Below are 15,956 nucleotides of genomic sequence, written 5' to 3' on the forward strand. Positions count from 1 at the left end.
TGAAATGGAGGAAGTGACCTAAATATGTTAGTAAAACCAGTGGTTTAGGACATTTAGGATAAAAGTCCTCTATCAGAATTCCTGTGGTGTGATTAAAGCAGATAGCTCTCTCCCCCTCAGGCATAAAAGACCACTTTATTCTTCAAAAACTACCTCGTTACCTATGTTCTTCTTCTCCCTCCTGCCCCACAAAATGGTTTCTCCTTCAAAAATATTTTAGTTGGGGGAACCAGCATTTAGCATAATGGCTATGTCCCTGGACTCCAACGTAGTCGACCGCGGTTTGCGTCCTGGACCTGGTGGCTTAAAACTCACGCCGGGCGCGTGTGCATGCGTGCCCAAGATCCCGAGAGGAGAATGGAGGAGAAGGGATTGCGGCGTGACCATCCCCCCTAGGGGGTGATTTCTCGCTTTCTATGTCTCTGTCTGTCTGGCGAGTGCACGTGCCCTATAGCGAAAACCTCTCAAAAAAAAAAAAAAAAAATTTTAGTTGGGACCAGCAGGTGGCATGGTAGTTAAGGTGCTAGACATTCCCACATGGCCGACCACGGTTTGAGTCCTGGACCTGATGGCTTGTTTTCTTGCTTTCCCTCTCTTTCTCTCTCTTTCTCTCTTCTCTCTCTCTCTCTGGTCAAATTTTTTTTAAAAAGAATAAATAAATAAAATTAAACAAATAATTATTTTTTAAAATTATTTTAGTCTACCATGAGTGACCAAACTTTCCATATATGGGACAGAGTTTAGGGGAGAAATTAGGAGAGCAGAAAGTGTGTGTAGTGCTTACGTAGCAGCTCTTCTGCCATGGGCTTATTTTTTGCTTTTTAATGTTTAGATCAAGACCTAGAGATTGATCCTTCTTTTTTAAAGAAAACTTTCACTGTGCAAGCATTTTTTTTTTTCTTTATTCAGTAGCTTTTAGTTTTTCTTAGCTTTTGGTAAGGAACTATGTTAAGCAAGATTAAGTGTCAGAACCTTATAGAGTCTTCATTTTCTAGCTCTAATTCATTTACTCAGCAAAATTTTCTAGAGTACCTACTATATGTGAGGCACTGATTCTTCCCAATAGGAATATAGCAGTAGGAAAAAAGAAACAGAAGTTTTTGCCCTTATGAGATGTTCTAGATCTCTGGTCATCTGGCTAGATTAGATGTGAAATGCTCCTTTGGATATTAAGAATTGGGACAGTGGGATCAGCAGGTGGCATGGTGGTCTAGGTGCTGGACTTCCTCATGGCCGACCATGGTTCAAGTCTCAGACCTGGCGACTAGCTTTCTCACTTTCTCTCTCTCTCTGGACAAATTAAAATCATAATAATAAAAAATTAAATACTTTTTTAAAAAAATTAGGATAGTACTGGGATGATGTTCTCATTTTAGAGATTGACAGGTCATCATCCCTTGCTTTTGTGTAGAGCAAACCCTCTCTTCTTCTCTGCTCATTGCCCTCATACTGTTTGACTCATTATCAAAATGTAGGAATGAGAATTGAGAAAGGTGGCAGTCTTTTGATGTTGTACCTTACAAAGTAGATAGTGGAGTTAATTAGCAAGTTGTTAGTAGAATTCCAGCAAAAGTATTTCTTCAAAGGAAATTTGGGGCATGGGGCAGGATTCACTGAGATAGCCAGTCTCTGTGTATACGTGTGAAGTGTGTTTGTGTGTGTCTGTCTTTGGCTACCTTTGTAGATCCAGACTTTAATTGATAAATATTAATGAATAATTATGTGGAGATCAAAGTGGAAACCATGGTATGCTATTCTCTAGCATATAGATATACAATTCCTTGCTAAAATTTTAAGAATAACTAATAAAAGAATAGAAATGGAATATATAACTTCCAAACTAAGTCAATAGAGATAGCTGGTGGAAGGAAAAAGGGAAAACAGCAACTTGTTACAAAACTGAAACAGAGTGGACAGAAAAGTGAGGAAAGCAGCAAAGAAAAGAACTTGTAAGTAGTAACAGTGAATCCAAATATGTTAGTAATCATGATGACTGTGAGACACGTAGCCTGCCAGTTAACAGACAAAGGGAAGTGGAATTTTTCAACATTGGTATGTTATTTACAAAAGACTAGAGAAAGCAAAGTAGAGTGATACTAAAGAAAAAAAGTCAAAGTAAAGTGTACTTTTTATTCGACATCAGACAGCACAGACTTTAAGGCAAAGTCAGTATAGAAATAGAGAGTAACAGTGCATAATAAAGATCGGTCAGCCAGGGAGATACAGTCATTCTAAAACCATGTACATGGAACCATGTGCTCTCAAAACATACAAAGCAACGATTGACAGAATTCTAAGGAGAAACTGATAAAACTGTAGTCGTAGCAGGAGATCTTAATGGATGTCTCCCAGGAACGATTAATAAGCACAGGAATGATTGGACTGGGCTGGCCTTGTAGTGCAGGGGGTGAGCCCTGTGCATCAGGAGCCAGATCCCACATGTCTGACTGTGGTCCATTCCTTGCCCCATGGCTTCAAAAATGCACTGGGCCCATGTCCCTAAAATCTTGATGGGAGGGAAAGGTGGAGGAATAGAGATTATGATGTAATCGTGCCTCTTTTTAGGGGTGGGGGGTTCGCTTTCGGTATTGTGAGCACACATGCCCTCTGGCAATTAAAAGAAAGTCATAATACTTTTAAAATAAATAACCTGACTAACACAGTAACAAATTCAGTCTAATAGTTTTGTATAGAACCATACATCCTTAAATTAAAAATGCACAATCTTTTCAGGCACACATAAAATATTAATAAAAATTAATCATATTCTAGGTCACAAAGCACATCTCAAATTTTACAGAGTCAACATCATACGGACCACGATGTTTGGTCCCCATTGCAATGTTATTAAACATCAGTAACTAAAAAACCCCAGCTAACTTGGAAAGTGACGTTTAGGAGGTTGTAATCATACTTCTGAATAAGTTGTGAGTCAAAAAAAAAAAATCATAATGGAAATTGAAAAATGTTTAGAAGTGACAAATTTTTATAATACTATTATATATATCTCACAAAAACCTAAACTCAAGGGTATTCTCACCAGTAGTGCTCTGTAAAAGACTGTATATCAAAACTGAAAAGCAAGGTAAAACAGGAATTTGAACTCAAATATTAGCTTTAAAAACATGTATTAGAAAAGAAAAAGATTAATGAGTGAAGTATTCTCTTCAAGTAGTTAGGGGGGAAACTACAGTAAATCCCAAGAAATAGAAGAAAGAAAATAGTAAGAGAAAAATTAGGGAAAAGAAAATACAGAAAACAATCAACTAAACCAAATGTTATTTCTTTCAAAGCACTAATAAGAAAGAAAAACCTGTATAGGACTGATCAAAAGAAGAAAGAAAAGGGATAAGTAAACAATATTTAAAACGAAAAATTCTGTGCCAGTATATTTGAAAGCTTAAAATAAAATGTTTTCCAGAAAGGCCAACAATATATATTCTGTGACAATTTTAAAGAAAAAGGAGAAGAAAAAGGAATCAGAGAAGAGGCACTCACCTTATGAGATTTAAAGATTACTGTAAATTTATAGTAATCCAGGCAGGGTTGTGGTGTAGCAGTCAAGGGCGATGCTCTGTGAGACGAACTGACATGGGAAGGTCCCAGGTTTGTGTCCAGGGACCTCCCTGAGTATACCAGGCGCTCCTGTTCTGAGACTAGCTGAGACTAGGGTGGGGTGTGGTGTTAAGACGCTGCTGGGGGGGGGGTGGTACAGTCTCTGTCTGACCTTCTCTCTGTCTGTCTCATGGAAGGAAGAAAATTAATGAAGACAACATGGTAGGGACATAAGTCTAGGCAAATCAGTCAGTGAATCAGAATACAGATCTCAGGACAAGATGCAAATATAAATGAAAATGTTATGACTAACATAAATTCAGGGAAGGATGGGATGTTCATTAAGTGGGACTAGGGAAATTGGCCAGCCTTATAAATAAAAGATGAAAATAATTTCTATCCCACTGCATACCAACAATAAATTCTAAATAATTAAAAACCAAATGCGAAAAGAAAAATTTGATAACTTTTAAGAGAAAAAAATAGGAAAATATCTCCATGAATTTGGTGTAGGAAAGAATTTGTAAACAAGAAAGAACAAGCAAAATCACAGAAGAAAAAACTTATTTTGACTCAGTACATTGTCCTACAAAGGATTGGCATTGTACAAGTCAATTAGAAAGGTAATGGGAAAGTAGGCAGGAGATAAAAATAGGCAATTTACAGAAGTGAGGTTAAGAATGAGTTCAGGGCCCAGGTGAGGGTGTGGCCACTAAATGGGATGCTCTGTGATGCTCACCCACCTGGGAAGGTTCTGGGTGTTGTCCAGAGACCTTCCCGAGTATTCTTGGCCTGCATGTGCCTATGCCCTGGGGCTAGCCAAAGCCAGGCGTGGATGGCAACATCAAGACCCTATTGGGGGTACTTGTCTCTGTCTTGTTCATGGAAGAGATAAATCAAACTTAAAGAAAAAGAAAAAAGATGTATTCTAGAGGAGAAACAGAGAAAAAGCAATTTCAACCTTACCTAGTAAGAGGAAAGAAAAACTAAAACTACATTTAGACTGCATTTCACACTCATCTTTATGACGTTACAAAGTGTTGGTAAGGATCTGGAGCAGTGAGTCAAGAGTGTAAATTTTTCCCACTACTTTGGTAAATAATTTAGCGGTATCTAAGGTAGTGGAAGGTTACTCAATGAGCAATAAATGCAATTTCACTTATGTACGTGTTTGTGTGTACGTGTGTGTGTGTGTGTGTAAATCTTATGTATTCCTTTAGGTAACACTTACCCAGGGACACGAGGACCACCTTTGGTTAGAATGGCAAAGAAATCACGGTGACAGTCTAAATAGCCCTCAGCAGGAGTCTAGATGTATAAATGTTGTACTCGTCATACATGGAAAAGCTTCATGTACCCCAGATGAATGACCAGATGTATCTGCCTATTCCGTGTCCTTTCGTCTTGGTTTAACATCATGGTAGACGTTCACCAGGTACTTTGTTTCCTCTCAGTGGTGATCTGGGGACACAGCAGGACTGGCCTTCTTCTTCCCTTTGAAGTTAAGTTAGGCCATGTGACTTGCCTCAGTCAGCGCAAGGTGAGTAGCGGGACGTGTGTTCCTCTGAGGGAAGAATTGTAAGAACCAGTGCCCAGTTCACTGTCTTCCTGCTGCTGTGGTTGAGGAAGTGCATGTCAGCATGAAGCCCCCTCCTCTGGGAGCACGGAGTGATCACAGTGAGCAGACCACCTGGTTGATCACCATTTAAGACCCAGGGCGAGGGAAGAAGAGCGTGTGCCCCGTTAAGCCCCTGAGCAAGTGGGGGCCTGTTACCACAGCCTGGCCTACCTACCGCATCATTGCACGTCTTAATTCGTCACGCGTCTTCCTCAAGTTCTCTCGTCCCAGAATATTGCCCCTATTTCATGAGGCAGAAGTACCGTGACTTACCCTTTCAATGTATCCTTCAGCTCTGTTTCTTTCCAGATGTAGGGAGCCTCTCTAACAGCCCCCCCCCCTTTTTTTGGAGTGGTTTTGTTTTTTGTTTTTTTGTTTTTTGTTTTTTGTTTTTTGTGTTTTTTTTGCTATAGGGTGTGTGCTCACCCAAAAGACACAGACAGAGAGATAGAAAGTGAGAAATCACCCCCTGCGGGGCGGGGGTGTGTGTGGCCACGCCGCAATCCCTTCTCCTCCATTCTCCCCTCAGGATCTTGGGCATGCATGCACACACACTCGGCATGAGTTTAAGCCACCAGGTCCGTCCGGGACTCAAACCACGGTCGACTACATGGGGATCCAATGACATAGCCATTATGCCAACTGCTGGTCCTTGACAGCCCCTTTGTTTGTGAAAACTGGCCTTGCAGGTATTCTCCAGTTGTTGCTTATTGCTTTGGAGGTAAGTTTCCCAGTCAGGGGTGCACCAGGAAATCCATGCCCTCCGTCCCTCTGGCCCTCCCTGCCTTCCTCGTCTGTGGCTGGCTGTCCTCATGTGCAGAGAGCAAAGCAGCTAGTTCAGGTCAGTGAGGTGAGGGCTGAAGTACAGGCTTGTCCAACTTTAGAAAATAAATGCGTTGCTTAGAAGATACGTATCATTGTAAAGTTCGCAGTGTTTTAGCCTGGTCATGGCTGCTCACCTCTTTCTTTTAAAGAGTATAATACTCAAAAGTATAGTAGTTTATATTTCTAATGAGAAATTTTCTTTTTTCCCCCCAATCTACTTTTAAATTATCCAAAGTAAGCTAAACGTCTTGCATGTAACTGTTATATATAGTTAGGATTAATTGTAGATTTTGGTTAAAAATGTCTGATGAAAATTGTAGATTTTGGTTAAATGTCTTTTTTTATTTTTATTTTTTTTAACATATAGAGGTTTGTGCCTTAGGGTGCGTGCATTTGCCAGGTAGAGAGAGAGAGACAGACAGGCTGTGAGATGGAAAGTGAGAAATCACCCCCAAGGGGGATGGTCACACTGCAGTTCCTTCTCCGTTCTCCTCTCGGGATCTTGGGTGCGCGTGCGCCCAGTGTATTTCCAAGCCACTGGGTCCAGGACTTAAACTGTGGTCAGCTGTGTGAGAATCCAGCAACGGAATTACTATGCTATCTACTGACTCCGGTTAAATATCTTTTTTTTTTTTTTTTGGAGAGGTTTTCGCTATAGGGCGCGGGCGCTCGCCAGACAGACAGAGATAGAGAGACAGAAAGCGAGAAATCACCCCCTCAGGGAGGATGGTCACGCCGCAATCCCTTCTCCTCCATTCTCCTCTCGGGATCTTGGGCACGCATGCACATGTGCCCGGCGTGAGTTCTAAGCCACCGGGTCCAGAATGCGAACCGCAGTTGACTACGTGGGAGTCCAGCGACATAGCCATTACACTAACTGCTGGTTCCCCCGGTTAAATATCTTAAATGCACAGAAAAGGTTCCAGGGGATTTAAAAGGCTCTCACCTTCTGTCATTCTCTTCTGAATGTTTAGAGAATTTGCATCATATTGGACAGCCATGATTCCCATCATATCGGGAAGCTCTTGACTTTCATAAATACGCAGGCTTATCTGGACTTGAAATATAGAGAGAGTCAGAATGAGACAATGTTCGTTTTTCAAGATACAGCAGTTCATGAACACAAGAAAGTGCATATATGTAACAATGCCCCAAATAGTAAACAAACAAAACAAGAAGTGGAATCATAGATGAGGGCAACTGTATGTCCTGATACGGAGTTGGTACCTTGTCCTCCATCATTTCACTGCTTCATGAATTCTAAAATTCTGAAAAAAGAAAAAATACGTGTGTGTGTGTATACATATATACGTATATATATATACATATATACATACACATATATGTGTATATATGATTGTTATGCTATTATTATTATTATTATTATGTGAGTAAAAGAAACAGCATCCCCAACCAGTCTTCTGCTCCACCCCAGCCCCAGCTCTGGATGGATCATGGGCACACATGTGCCTGATGTACTCAGGGAGTTCTCTGGACACAAACCCAGAACCTTCCCACGTGGGTCAGCCTCGCCAGGCACCCCATTGGACTGCTTTGTCACCATCTGGCACGCAGCATTATGTTTCGAGATGCATCCATTGATAGACAGCTGTAGCTCATTAATCTCAGTCACTGTGTAGTTTCTCACTGTAGTAATAGTCCATAAGGTATTTATCCATTCTATATTTTATGGGTTATTGTGTTTCTGTACAATAAAATATTTCAGGGTTAATTGCTGCGTGTGGTTTGATTTCTTTCCCACTTTAGGTTCCAATTTTTTTTAAAGTTATCTGGCATGGCAAATGTATCCCTATGTTAAGATAACCAAGATGTTCTAACTTCCATTTTATTGATGATTTGAGATAGTAATTAATTGATTTTGTTCTGAGCACACTATCGGGATGTATTTGGCTTCTCTTATCCTAATGCCAAATCTTGTGTTTGGATTCACAGTTCCCATGGAGAATGTTGCAACAATTGCTGATTGTGCCAGTGTGATTGAAGGCGTCAGTCGGAGCCGAAATGCCTTGTTGAATGGGGACACGAAGAATTACGACTGGGATTCTGGCTATACGTGCCACCAGCTAGGGAGCGGTGCAATTGTTGTTCAGCTGGCACAGCCGTACATGATCGGGTCAATACGGTGAGATGCCTTCTCATTCACTAGTTCTGAAACCAAAGATACATATGCAATTGTATTTTAGTAAAATGATGACCCTAATAACCTCAAGGAAGAAACTCTACTGTCCTTTCCTATAAATAGGGAGGAAGAAGGGTGCAAGTGGGAGATCGTGAGATACAGAATATTTGCTTGGATTTTCTGGTGGGGTGGGGAGATTTACTGAGATTTTGAGTAATTACCTAGAGAAACTAGGTAAGGGGCCTCTCCCTGGGTATGGATTACCTCCTTCTCAAGTCTCAGTTTGTTTTGAGTAGGGCCTTACAGATTGTCTTACAGGGCATTGTCAAGAGAGCTTACATACAATGAGAAATCATTTTTAACTTTAATGAATGACTTTCCATAATGAACCAAACAGATCTAAATAAGAGATTTGTTTCTGAAAGATCTTAGTGATCTTTGTGTCTGGGTTTTGTGTTGTTCCTTTTTGTTTTGTTTTGAGAAGAGAACTTTCATTGATGCATAGGGTTATGTAATTTTTAAATGTGAGATTGGTGACATCCCCCAGAGGGTATATTTTTTGTTCAAGGGAGCCCCATGGGTCATGAGTAAGTTCCTTTTTCTATTTTTAAGTTTCTAAGAAGGCCTGAAGGACTAATGAAAATAATTTTTAAAATAATAATAATAATAATAATAAATGTACACACAAATACAATCAGCCCTTCATTTCCTCGGGCTCCCCATCATTAATTTAACCGACTGTGGATCACAAATATACGGGGGCGGTTGGAGGGGGAGAAGTAATAATACATACAACAATAAAAATAGTATAGATATGAAGACGGTCTAATATACGACCTGTTTACATAGTACATTGTACGAGGTATTGTAAGTAATCTGGAGTTGATGTAAAGTGTCTAAGAGACTATGTGCAGGTTATATGCAAGTACTCTGCCATTTTACTTGAGGGACTTGAACATCCGTGGATTTGGGTATCTGCTGGAGGTCCTGGCAGAAACAGGGATGACCGTATCTGTGTGTTTTGCCCTGCTCGGGCTGGAGGGAGTCGCAGCATGTAACTGCCTTCCCCTCATCACCTTCACCACGTTCGCTTACTTTCCTGATCTCACTTTGCAGTCTGTGTAAAGAGAGAAGTAGCTCCCAAAGTAAGGTGGTTGTGTTCTAACAGGCGAAGGTTACTGACGTTTAGGCCAGTAACCACCTAGGATGCGCTGGCCAGCTCCCCTGGACACGCTGAGGAGCTGACTCTGGATTTCTTGGCGAATTCACACCGTGGATATCTTCATTAAAATTTTTAACCCCTTCTTGTAAAGGGCCACATCACGAACTGACTGCCATAAACCACAGTCACAGATAGAGAAGCCTAGAGCTCCTGCCACTCGCCAGACCAGCCCGCTTTGTGCTTAGGAAGATGGAAGAGACAGGCCATGGTTTGGATAAACTGCCAGAGCAGGAAAACTTCTCCCAAGTAGCTAACGCCCCCTCCTTCGTTTTTCTCAGCTAAATGCATTAATTACAGTACTCATAAACCATCCGTTTAAGAAGTTACTCTGGAATTTTTGTCATAGATGATGCGAAGCTTATCCGTAAATTTCCCATTACAATCTATCCTACTTCACTTTAAAAATCTGGAAAACAGTCGTCCTTCTCTTGTCATCTGGCGCTCCTTCTAGTTCCCACAATTTCTGGAAGATTACCAATCGTGTCCCTGAGATTACATCTGCAATTTCTTTCAGCAGGCTTGGGGTGTAACTCATCTGAGCCAGAAGCCTCGAAATCATTTAAATTGACTACTCTCTTTCTTTCACTTCACCTATTTGGGACTTCAATTTTCTCTTTATTATGTTTGTTCTGCCATTTCTAATTTGAAGGCCAGTCCTCTTGCCAGTGAAGATTGAAGCGAACGGGCAGCTCAGCTCTGCCCACTGTCTTCCTTCTATTTGCATACCTGGCACCCACACCCCGCTTCCCACCACCACCACGTCTGCAGTGCTCCACGTGCACGTCAGACCAAGACCTCGAGAATGGAATGCACTCCCCTCCCTCCAACACGCAAGTCACCACATCTCGTGATCCCCATTCAGTGGTTCCACGCCTTCATCCTTGGCGTTGAACGTGGGACTCTTCTGTGTTCCCTCCCACTCTTTCCCAGTCCGTTGTAAGTTCTGTCAGTACCCCTCCTAACACCTCTCAATCCTTCCCCTCTCCTCCACCCCACTGCCATCACCATGGCTGCAGCTTTCTTGTTTTACTTCTTTACCCGGCCTTCCAGGCTCCCATCCGGACTCCCTCCTCACCCCCAGCCATCCCCACACTGTTACCACAGATCTGACCCAGCATACTGCCCCTCCCTAAAAGGATTCGCGGCCACTATTTGCCTTTAGGAAAAAGTTCAGATGAGGCTCTTAAGAATGATCTCTGGGGCCAGCAGGTAGCATGTGGTTAAGGCACTGGACTCCCACATGGTCCACTGCAGTACGAGTCCCAGACCCAGAGGCTTGAAACTCATACCTGGTGTGTGTGTGCCTGTGTGTGTGTGTATGTGTGTGTGTACATGTGCCCAAAATCCCAAGAGGAGAAGGGATTACAGTATGGCTATCCCTCCGGAGGGTGATTTTTTACTTTTTATCTCTCTCTCCCCCTCACTCTCTCTTGCTCTCTCTTTCTCTCTCGGTCTCTCCAGGAAGCACATGTGCCCTATATCAAAAATCTCTCTTTAAAAAAAAAAGATTTCCGCTTGCCTCTGTGGAGCCTTGTCTCCTGCACGTCCATGCTTCCTAGGCCATCCCACCCTGCAGGTACTCTGCCAGCCTATCCAGCTGTTTGGGGTTTTACACCTGGATCCTGCCCTCTCACACCCTGTCCTCGGCTCTTTGAACATGCTCTTCTTATCGCTTACATCTCTCACTGCTTCTCATGACCTTTACTCATTTTTTTTAAGGCTGTTGCTATCGGGCGTGTATGTTCACTGCAGAGACAGAGCAAGGGAAAGTGAGAAATCACCCCTGAGGCAATGACCACATCACAATCTCTTCTCCTCTGTTCTCCTTCTGGGATCTGAGCATACACGCAAATGCACCTAGCATTTTCAAACTGTGGTTGACCATGTGGGAGTCCTGCTCCTTAACCACTATGCCACCTGCTGGCCTCTGTCATTACTCACTTTTTACCTGGCTTTTTCTTACTCCTGCTTCAAGATTTCATGCTTTTGGGGTTACTTCTTTACCCTCCCATCATCTCCTGGGCTTACTGAGACATCCCTCATCAGTGGTCCCGTGTATTTTGTATGTAATACTGACAGAGCGTTTGTATTCCAGTAGTTTGCTTGCTGTCTCTTCCCAGCCTCACCTGATATATGTAAAGCCTGTGGCAACTCAGAATAAGCTTCTCTGGGTAGATTTTTTTTTTCTTTTAAATTCACCGAAAGGCATGTGTACTTCTCGGAGAGAGAAAACAGAGAGGGATGGCGAGAAAGCACCCTTCATGGAGAATGGTCCTGCTGCAATTTCTTCTCCTCCATGTCTCCGTCCTTTAGGGATTTTGAGCATGAATATACACGTGCGCAGTGTGGCTTTCAAGCAGCAGGATTTGGGACTCGATCCACACAGTTGATCATGTGAGACCCGGCTGCTTTTACCACCACATCACGGGCTGGCCCTCTTTGGACAAACTGAATGTGCCAGTGAGGTAGTCCGTTAAGACGGAAGGGGAAATTACAGAATTACGTTATCTTACAGTAGGAAATCTAGAATGCTAAATCCAATAGGAACCTCATGAGGTCGTTGCCAAGGTGACAGCTCAGAGACAAACAGGCTCTTCATGAGGCCGGGCCACCATGGCCTCCCCAGGAATCAGAGCTGTTAAATCTGACTCCAGAAAAAGGTGTCACTGGGGCTTAAGGCGAGAGCAAACAATGCCCATTTGGTTTTCTTTAAATGGGGAATGAAAATGGTTCCCCCAAACAATTTTTCTTTTCCTGACTCAGGGGAGATGATGAGCGTGAACACGACCAAAGGCGGAATTGTGTGTCTCACCACAGGGTGAAGCCGCCGGCTTCCTTAAGCCCAGCTATTGTTTTTTCAGTTAGAAAATCTATGCGGTTGAAGCCCTGTGTAACTGGCTGAGCGTTCAGAGAGACACGTCTCTGTGAAACTAACATTATGTTGTCAGGAACTGCATTTGCCTCTTCTGTGACATTATTAAGAGGAAAGGGAGGAAGATTTCTTAGCCACAGTGTCTGTGGATGATGCGGGATATCTTGTTGGACTGTGGTTAGCAACAGCTCATGTGCTCAGATAGACATTTATTGATAGGAAACTAGATCAGTGGCACCTCTTCCTAGGGATGGGTAATTGACCCATGACAGGTTGATTAATCAGTGACATTTGACCCCCAGCTTCTATTGCTGGTGATGACTAACTTGCTTTCCGAGTCACTGCGTCTGTGGAAGCCCAGTGATTGTGCATCAGCACCTAGAGAGCGCATCGAAGAGCCCAGAGCCCAGTGACTTACACCTCCCCCTGTGGGTGGGAGGGGAGCTGGACATCCTGCAAGCTCTTTTCTCCTTCTCAGGTACGGCCCAATCACATGCTATACTGGCTTTAAAATTCAGTTTTTTTTGTAGCAAAGTCTCAAAGAAATTATCTTGGCCACTGCTTTCTTTATTCCTAAGAGAGCACAAAATTGTCCCTCTTTTTTTGGCAGTATTTATCCAAAGAAGCCATTTCTGTTTCCTGGGAGTTTACCCTATAGCAGCTGCATGGGTGAGCAGAGCTTGGACTTTACCGCAGTCCCCGGGGAGCCTAACCATGGTCTCCAGGGAGTCCAACCATGGTCTCCTGGGAGCCTAACCATGGTTTCCAGGAAGTTCAACCATGGTCTCCAGGGAGGCTAATCATGGTCTCCAGGGAGTCTAACCATGGTCTCCAGGCAGCATAACCATGGCCTACAGAGAACCTGATCTTTCTAGTGTGTCTGATACGCATATACTTGTGGTATCCTGTAGAGGGTGGTCTTGAAACATGCTCTCTGACTGTCTCTTTATGTTCCCATTTTTGTTCTGTTCATTTAACAAGCATTGAAACAGGGGGCTGGCAGGTGGCACAGTGGTTGGGGTCCTGGACTCCCACATGGCCGACCACAGTTCGAGTCCTGGACCTGGCAGCTTGCTTTCTCACTTTCTCTTTCTCTCTCTCTAGTCAAATTAAAAATAATAATAATAATGATGATCACAAATAAAATTAATAATTCTTTTTTTCTTCTTCTTCTTATTCATACATTCGATTGTTATACAACATTTAGATTGTAAAGAGATTTTACCCAACATGACATATGCCACACGGCATGCGAGTTGAGAATACTATATACAACATCATCAACAGGCAACAAACCATATCTGTGTCCCACAAATATTCTCCATTTTTTCCCAAATTTCTCTTCCTGCATCCTTCTCCTCTCCCACTCTCCTTCCACCTTTTGTTCCCAGTATCCATAACAATTTTCAATGCTCTTATGCCCTCTAGTCTTTCAGTCTCTACCATAGAGTGTAGACAGTTGGTATATGTTAAGTGGAGACATACAATGTCTCTGTTTCATACCCTGACTTGTTTCACTCAGCAATAAATCTATGTTCGTCCACTTTCTATCAAATGCCAGGGTCTTTTTTTTTTTTTTAATGCCTGAATAGTATTCCATGCAGTATATGTGTCACACTTTTTCAATCCACTCGTCTTTTTGTAGACATTTGGGTTGATTCCATGTCTTAGCAATCATGAATAAAGCCACAATAAATATAGTTGTGCAAGTGTTTTTCCAACTGAGCGCTCTCCTGTTCTTTCAGTAGATACCCAGGAGTGGAATTGCTGGATCATGTGGTAGTTCTATTTGAAGGTCTTTGAGAAACCTCCATATTGTTCTCCACAGTGGTGACCAATTTACATTCCCACCAACAGTGTAGGAGAGTTCCCCTTTCACCACATCCCCTCCAGCACTTATCATTTTTTGGTTTTTAATCTTTGCCATTCTGACTGTATCTCATTGTGGTTTTAATCTGCATCTCTCTTATGATGAGGGATGTTGAGCATTTTTTCATATGCTTTTTGGCTATTCATACGTCTTCCTTAGAGAATTGTTTATTCAGCTCATTTTCCCATTTTTTGATTGGGTTAATCATTTTCTTCTGGGTAAGCTGCTTTAGTTCTCTGTGTATTATGGTTATCAGTCTCTTATCTGAGGCATAGTTTACAAAAATTCTCTCCCATTCTAAGGGTTGTCAGTTCATTACTGTGTCCTTTGCCGTGCAGAAACTTCTTAATTTGATGTAATCCCACCTGTCTGTTTTGGAGATTATTGCCTGTGCTTTGGGGGTCTTGCTTAAGAAGTCCGCCTACTCCAGTGTCTCCCAGAGTTTCCACTGTGTTTTTCACCAGTAGTTTCATAGTTTGCAGTCTTAGATCTTTGGTCTGTTTTGAGATGATTTTTGTTAATAGTGACAAATAGGGGTTCAGATTCATCTTTCTGCAGGTGGATACCTAGCTTTTCCAGCACCATTTGCTAAAGAGGTTTTCCTTTTCCCAATGGATTGACTGGTATCCTTTGTCAAAGATCATCTGGGGTCTCTACTCTGTTCTATTGGTCCACCTGTGTGTTTCTGTGTCAAAACCATACTGGTTTGATTATCACAACTTTGTAATATATTTTGGGGTAAGGAAGAGAGATGCCACCAACTCCACTCTTGAGCAGGATGGCTTTGGCAGTACGGGATCTTTTATGATTCCAAGCAAATTCTGTGATTGTCGTTTCTAGATCTGTGAAGAATGTCTCTTGTATTTTTACAGGGATTGCATTAATATGTAGATTAATTTGGGTAGGATTGCCATTTTGATTATATTCTTCCAATCCAGGAACATGGAATGTCCTTCCACTTTTTTGTGTCCTTTTTGATTTCTTTTTTTAAAGATTTTCATAGTTTTCCTTATATGGGTCCTTGACTTCCTTGGTTAGTTTTATTCCTAAGTATCTTATACTTTTTGTGGCTATGATAAATTACTTTCTTCAATTCTATCCCTGTCTGCTTGTTGTTTGCATATAAAATAAATAATTCTCAAAACAAACACTGAAACATTGAAGCCTCTTACTACGTGTCAGGTACTGTTTTCGGCACTGGGGATACAGCATTAAATAAGCCCTGTAAGCATTGGTGCGCTCATGGAACTGATGTTCTAGAGAGGGTTAGGGGAGATAAGCAGTAAACAAATGCTAGTTATGATGGAGCAGCTATTTAGAAGTGCTGCAGGGAAGTGAGGGAAAGCACAGGTGGAGACAGTATAGTGTTAGATTGGGTGGTCAGGGAAAGCTTCGTGGAAAGGGTTGACGTTTATTTATTTGTTTTTGCAAGAGAGGGTGCATGTGCTCACTGGGAAGATAGAGAGACAGAAAATGAGGCTTCACCCTCCTGGCATGGGTTGCCATGCCTTAGTCCCTCTTCCTCCATTCTCTTCTCCAGATTTTGGGCATATACACACGTGTACTTGGTGTGAGTTTCAAGCCACCTGGTTTGGGACCCGAACCATTGGAGTTTAGCACCTTAACCACTATACCACCTGCTGGCCCCAGAGAGTGACATTTAAACAGAGCCTGGAGGATAGGAAGACCAAGCCATCTGGGCACCCGGGGGATGAGCACCAACCACACCCATAGTGCTGAGACCTTGGGTGGAAGGGTGCCTGGCAGGCGGCAGGAGCCTCTAGGGGGCCAGTGTGGCTGGAATAGAGGGAAGTTGGGGAAAGCAGGGAGGGGACTTCCCTGAGAGTTCTGAGA

At 42.4% G+C, this 15,956-nt stretch overlaps 1 protein-coding gene across 1 annotated transcript in view; it reads left to right on the forward strand.

The window, feature by feature from the left end:
* Positions 1 to 15,956, forward strand: part of BTBD9 (BTB domain containing 9) — a 431,835-nt gene that overhangs the window by 290,408 nt on the left and 125,471 nt on the right. Inside the window, exon 7 of the mRNA XM_006148619.3 lies at positions 7,952 to 8,141. Within this exon, the coding sequence (XP_006148681.1) occupies positions 7,952 to 8,141 (190 nt within the window). The remainder of the gene's footprint in view (positions 1 to 7,951; positions 8,142 to 15,956) is intronic.

The sequence above is a fragment of the Tupaia chinensis genome, unplaced genomic scaffold (genome assembly GCF_000334495.1).
Source record: "Tupaia chinensis unplaced genomic scaffold, TupChi_1.0 Scaffold000238_1, whole genome shotgun sequence".
In the NCBI taxonomy this organism is placed as follows: Eukaryota; Metazoa; Chordata; class Mammalia; order Scandentia; family Tupaiidae; genus Tupaia; species Tupaia belangeri.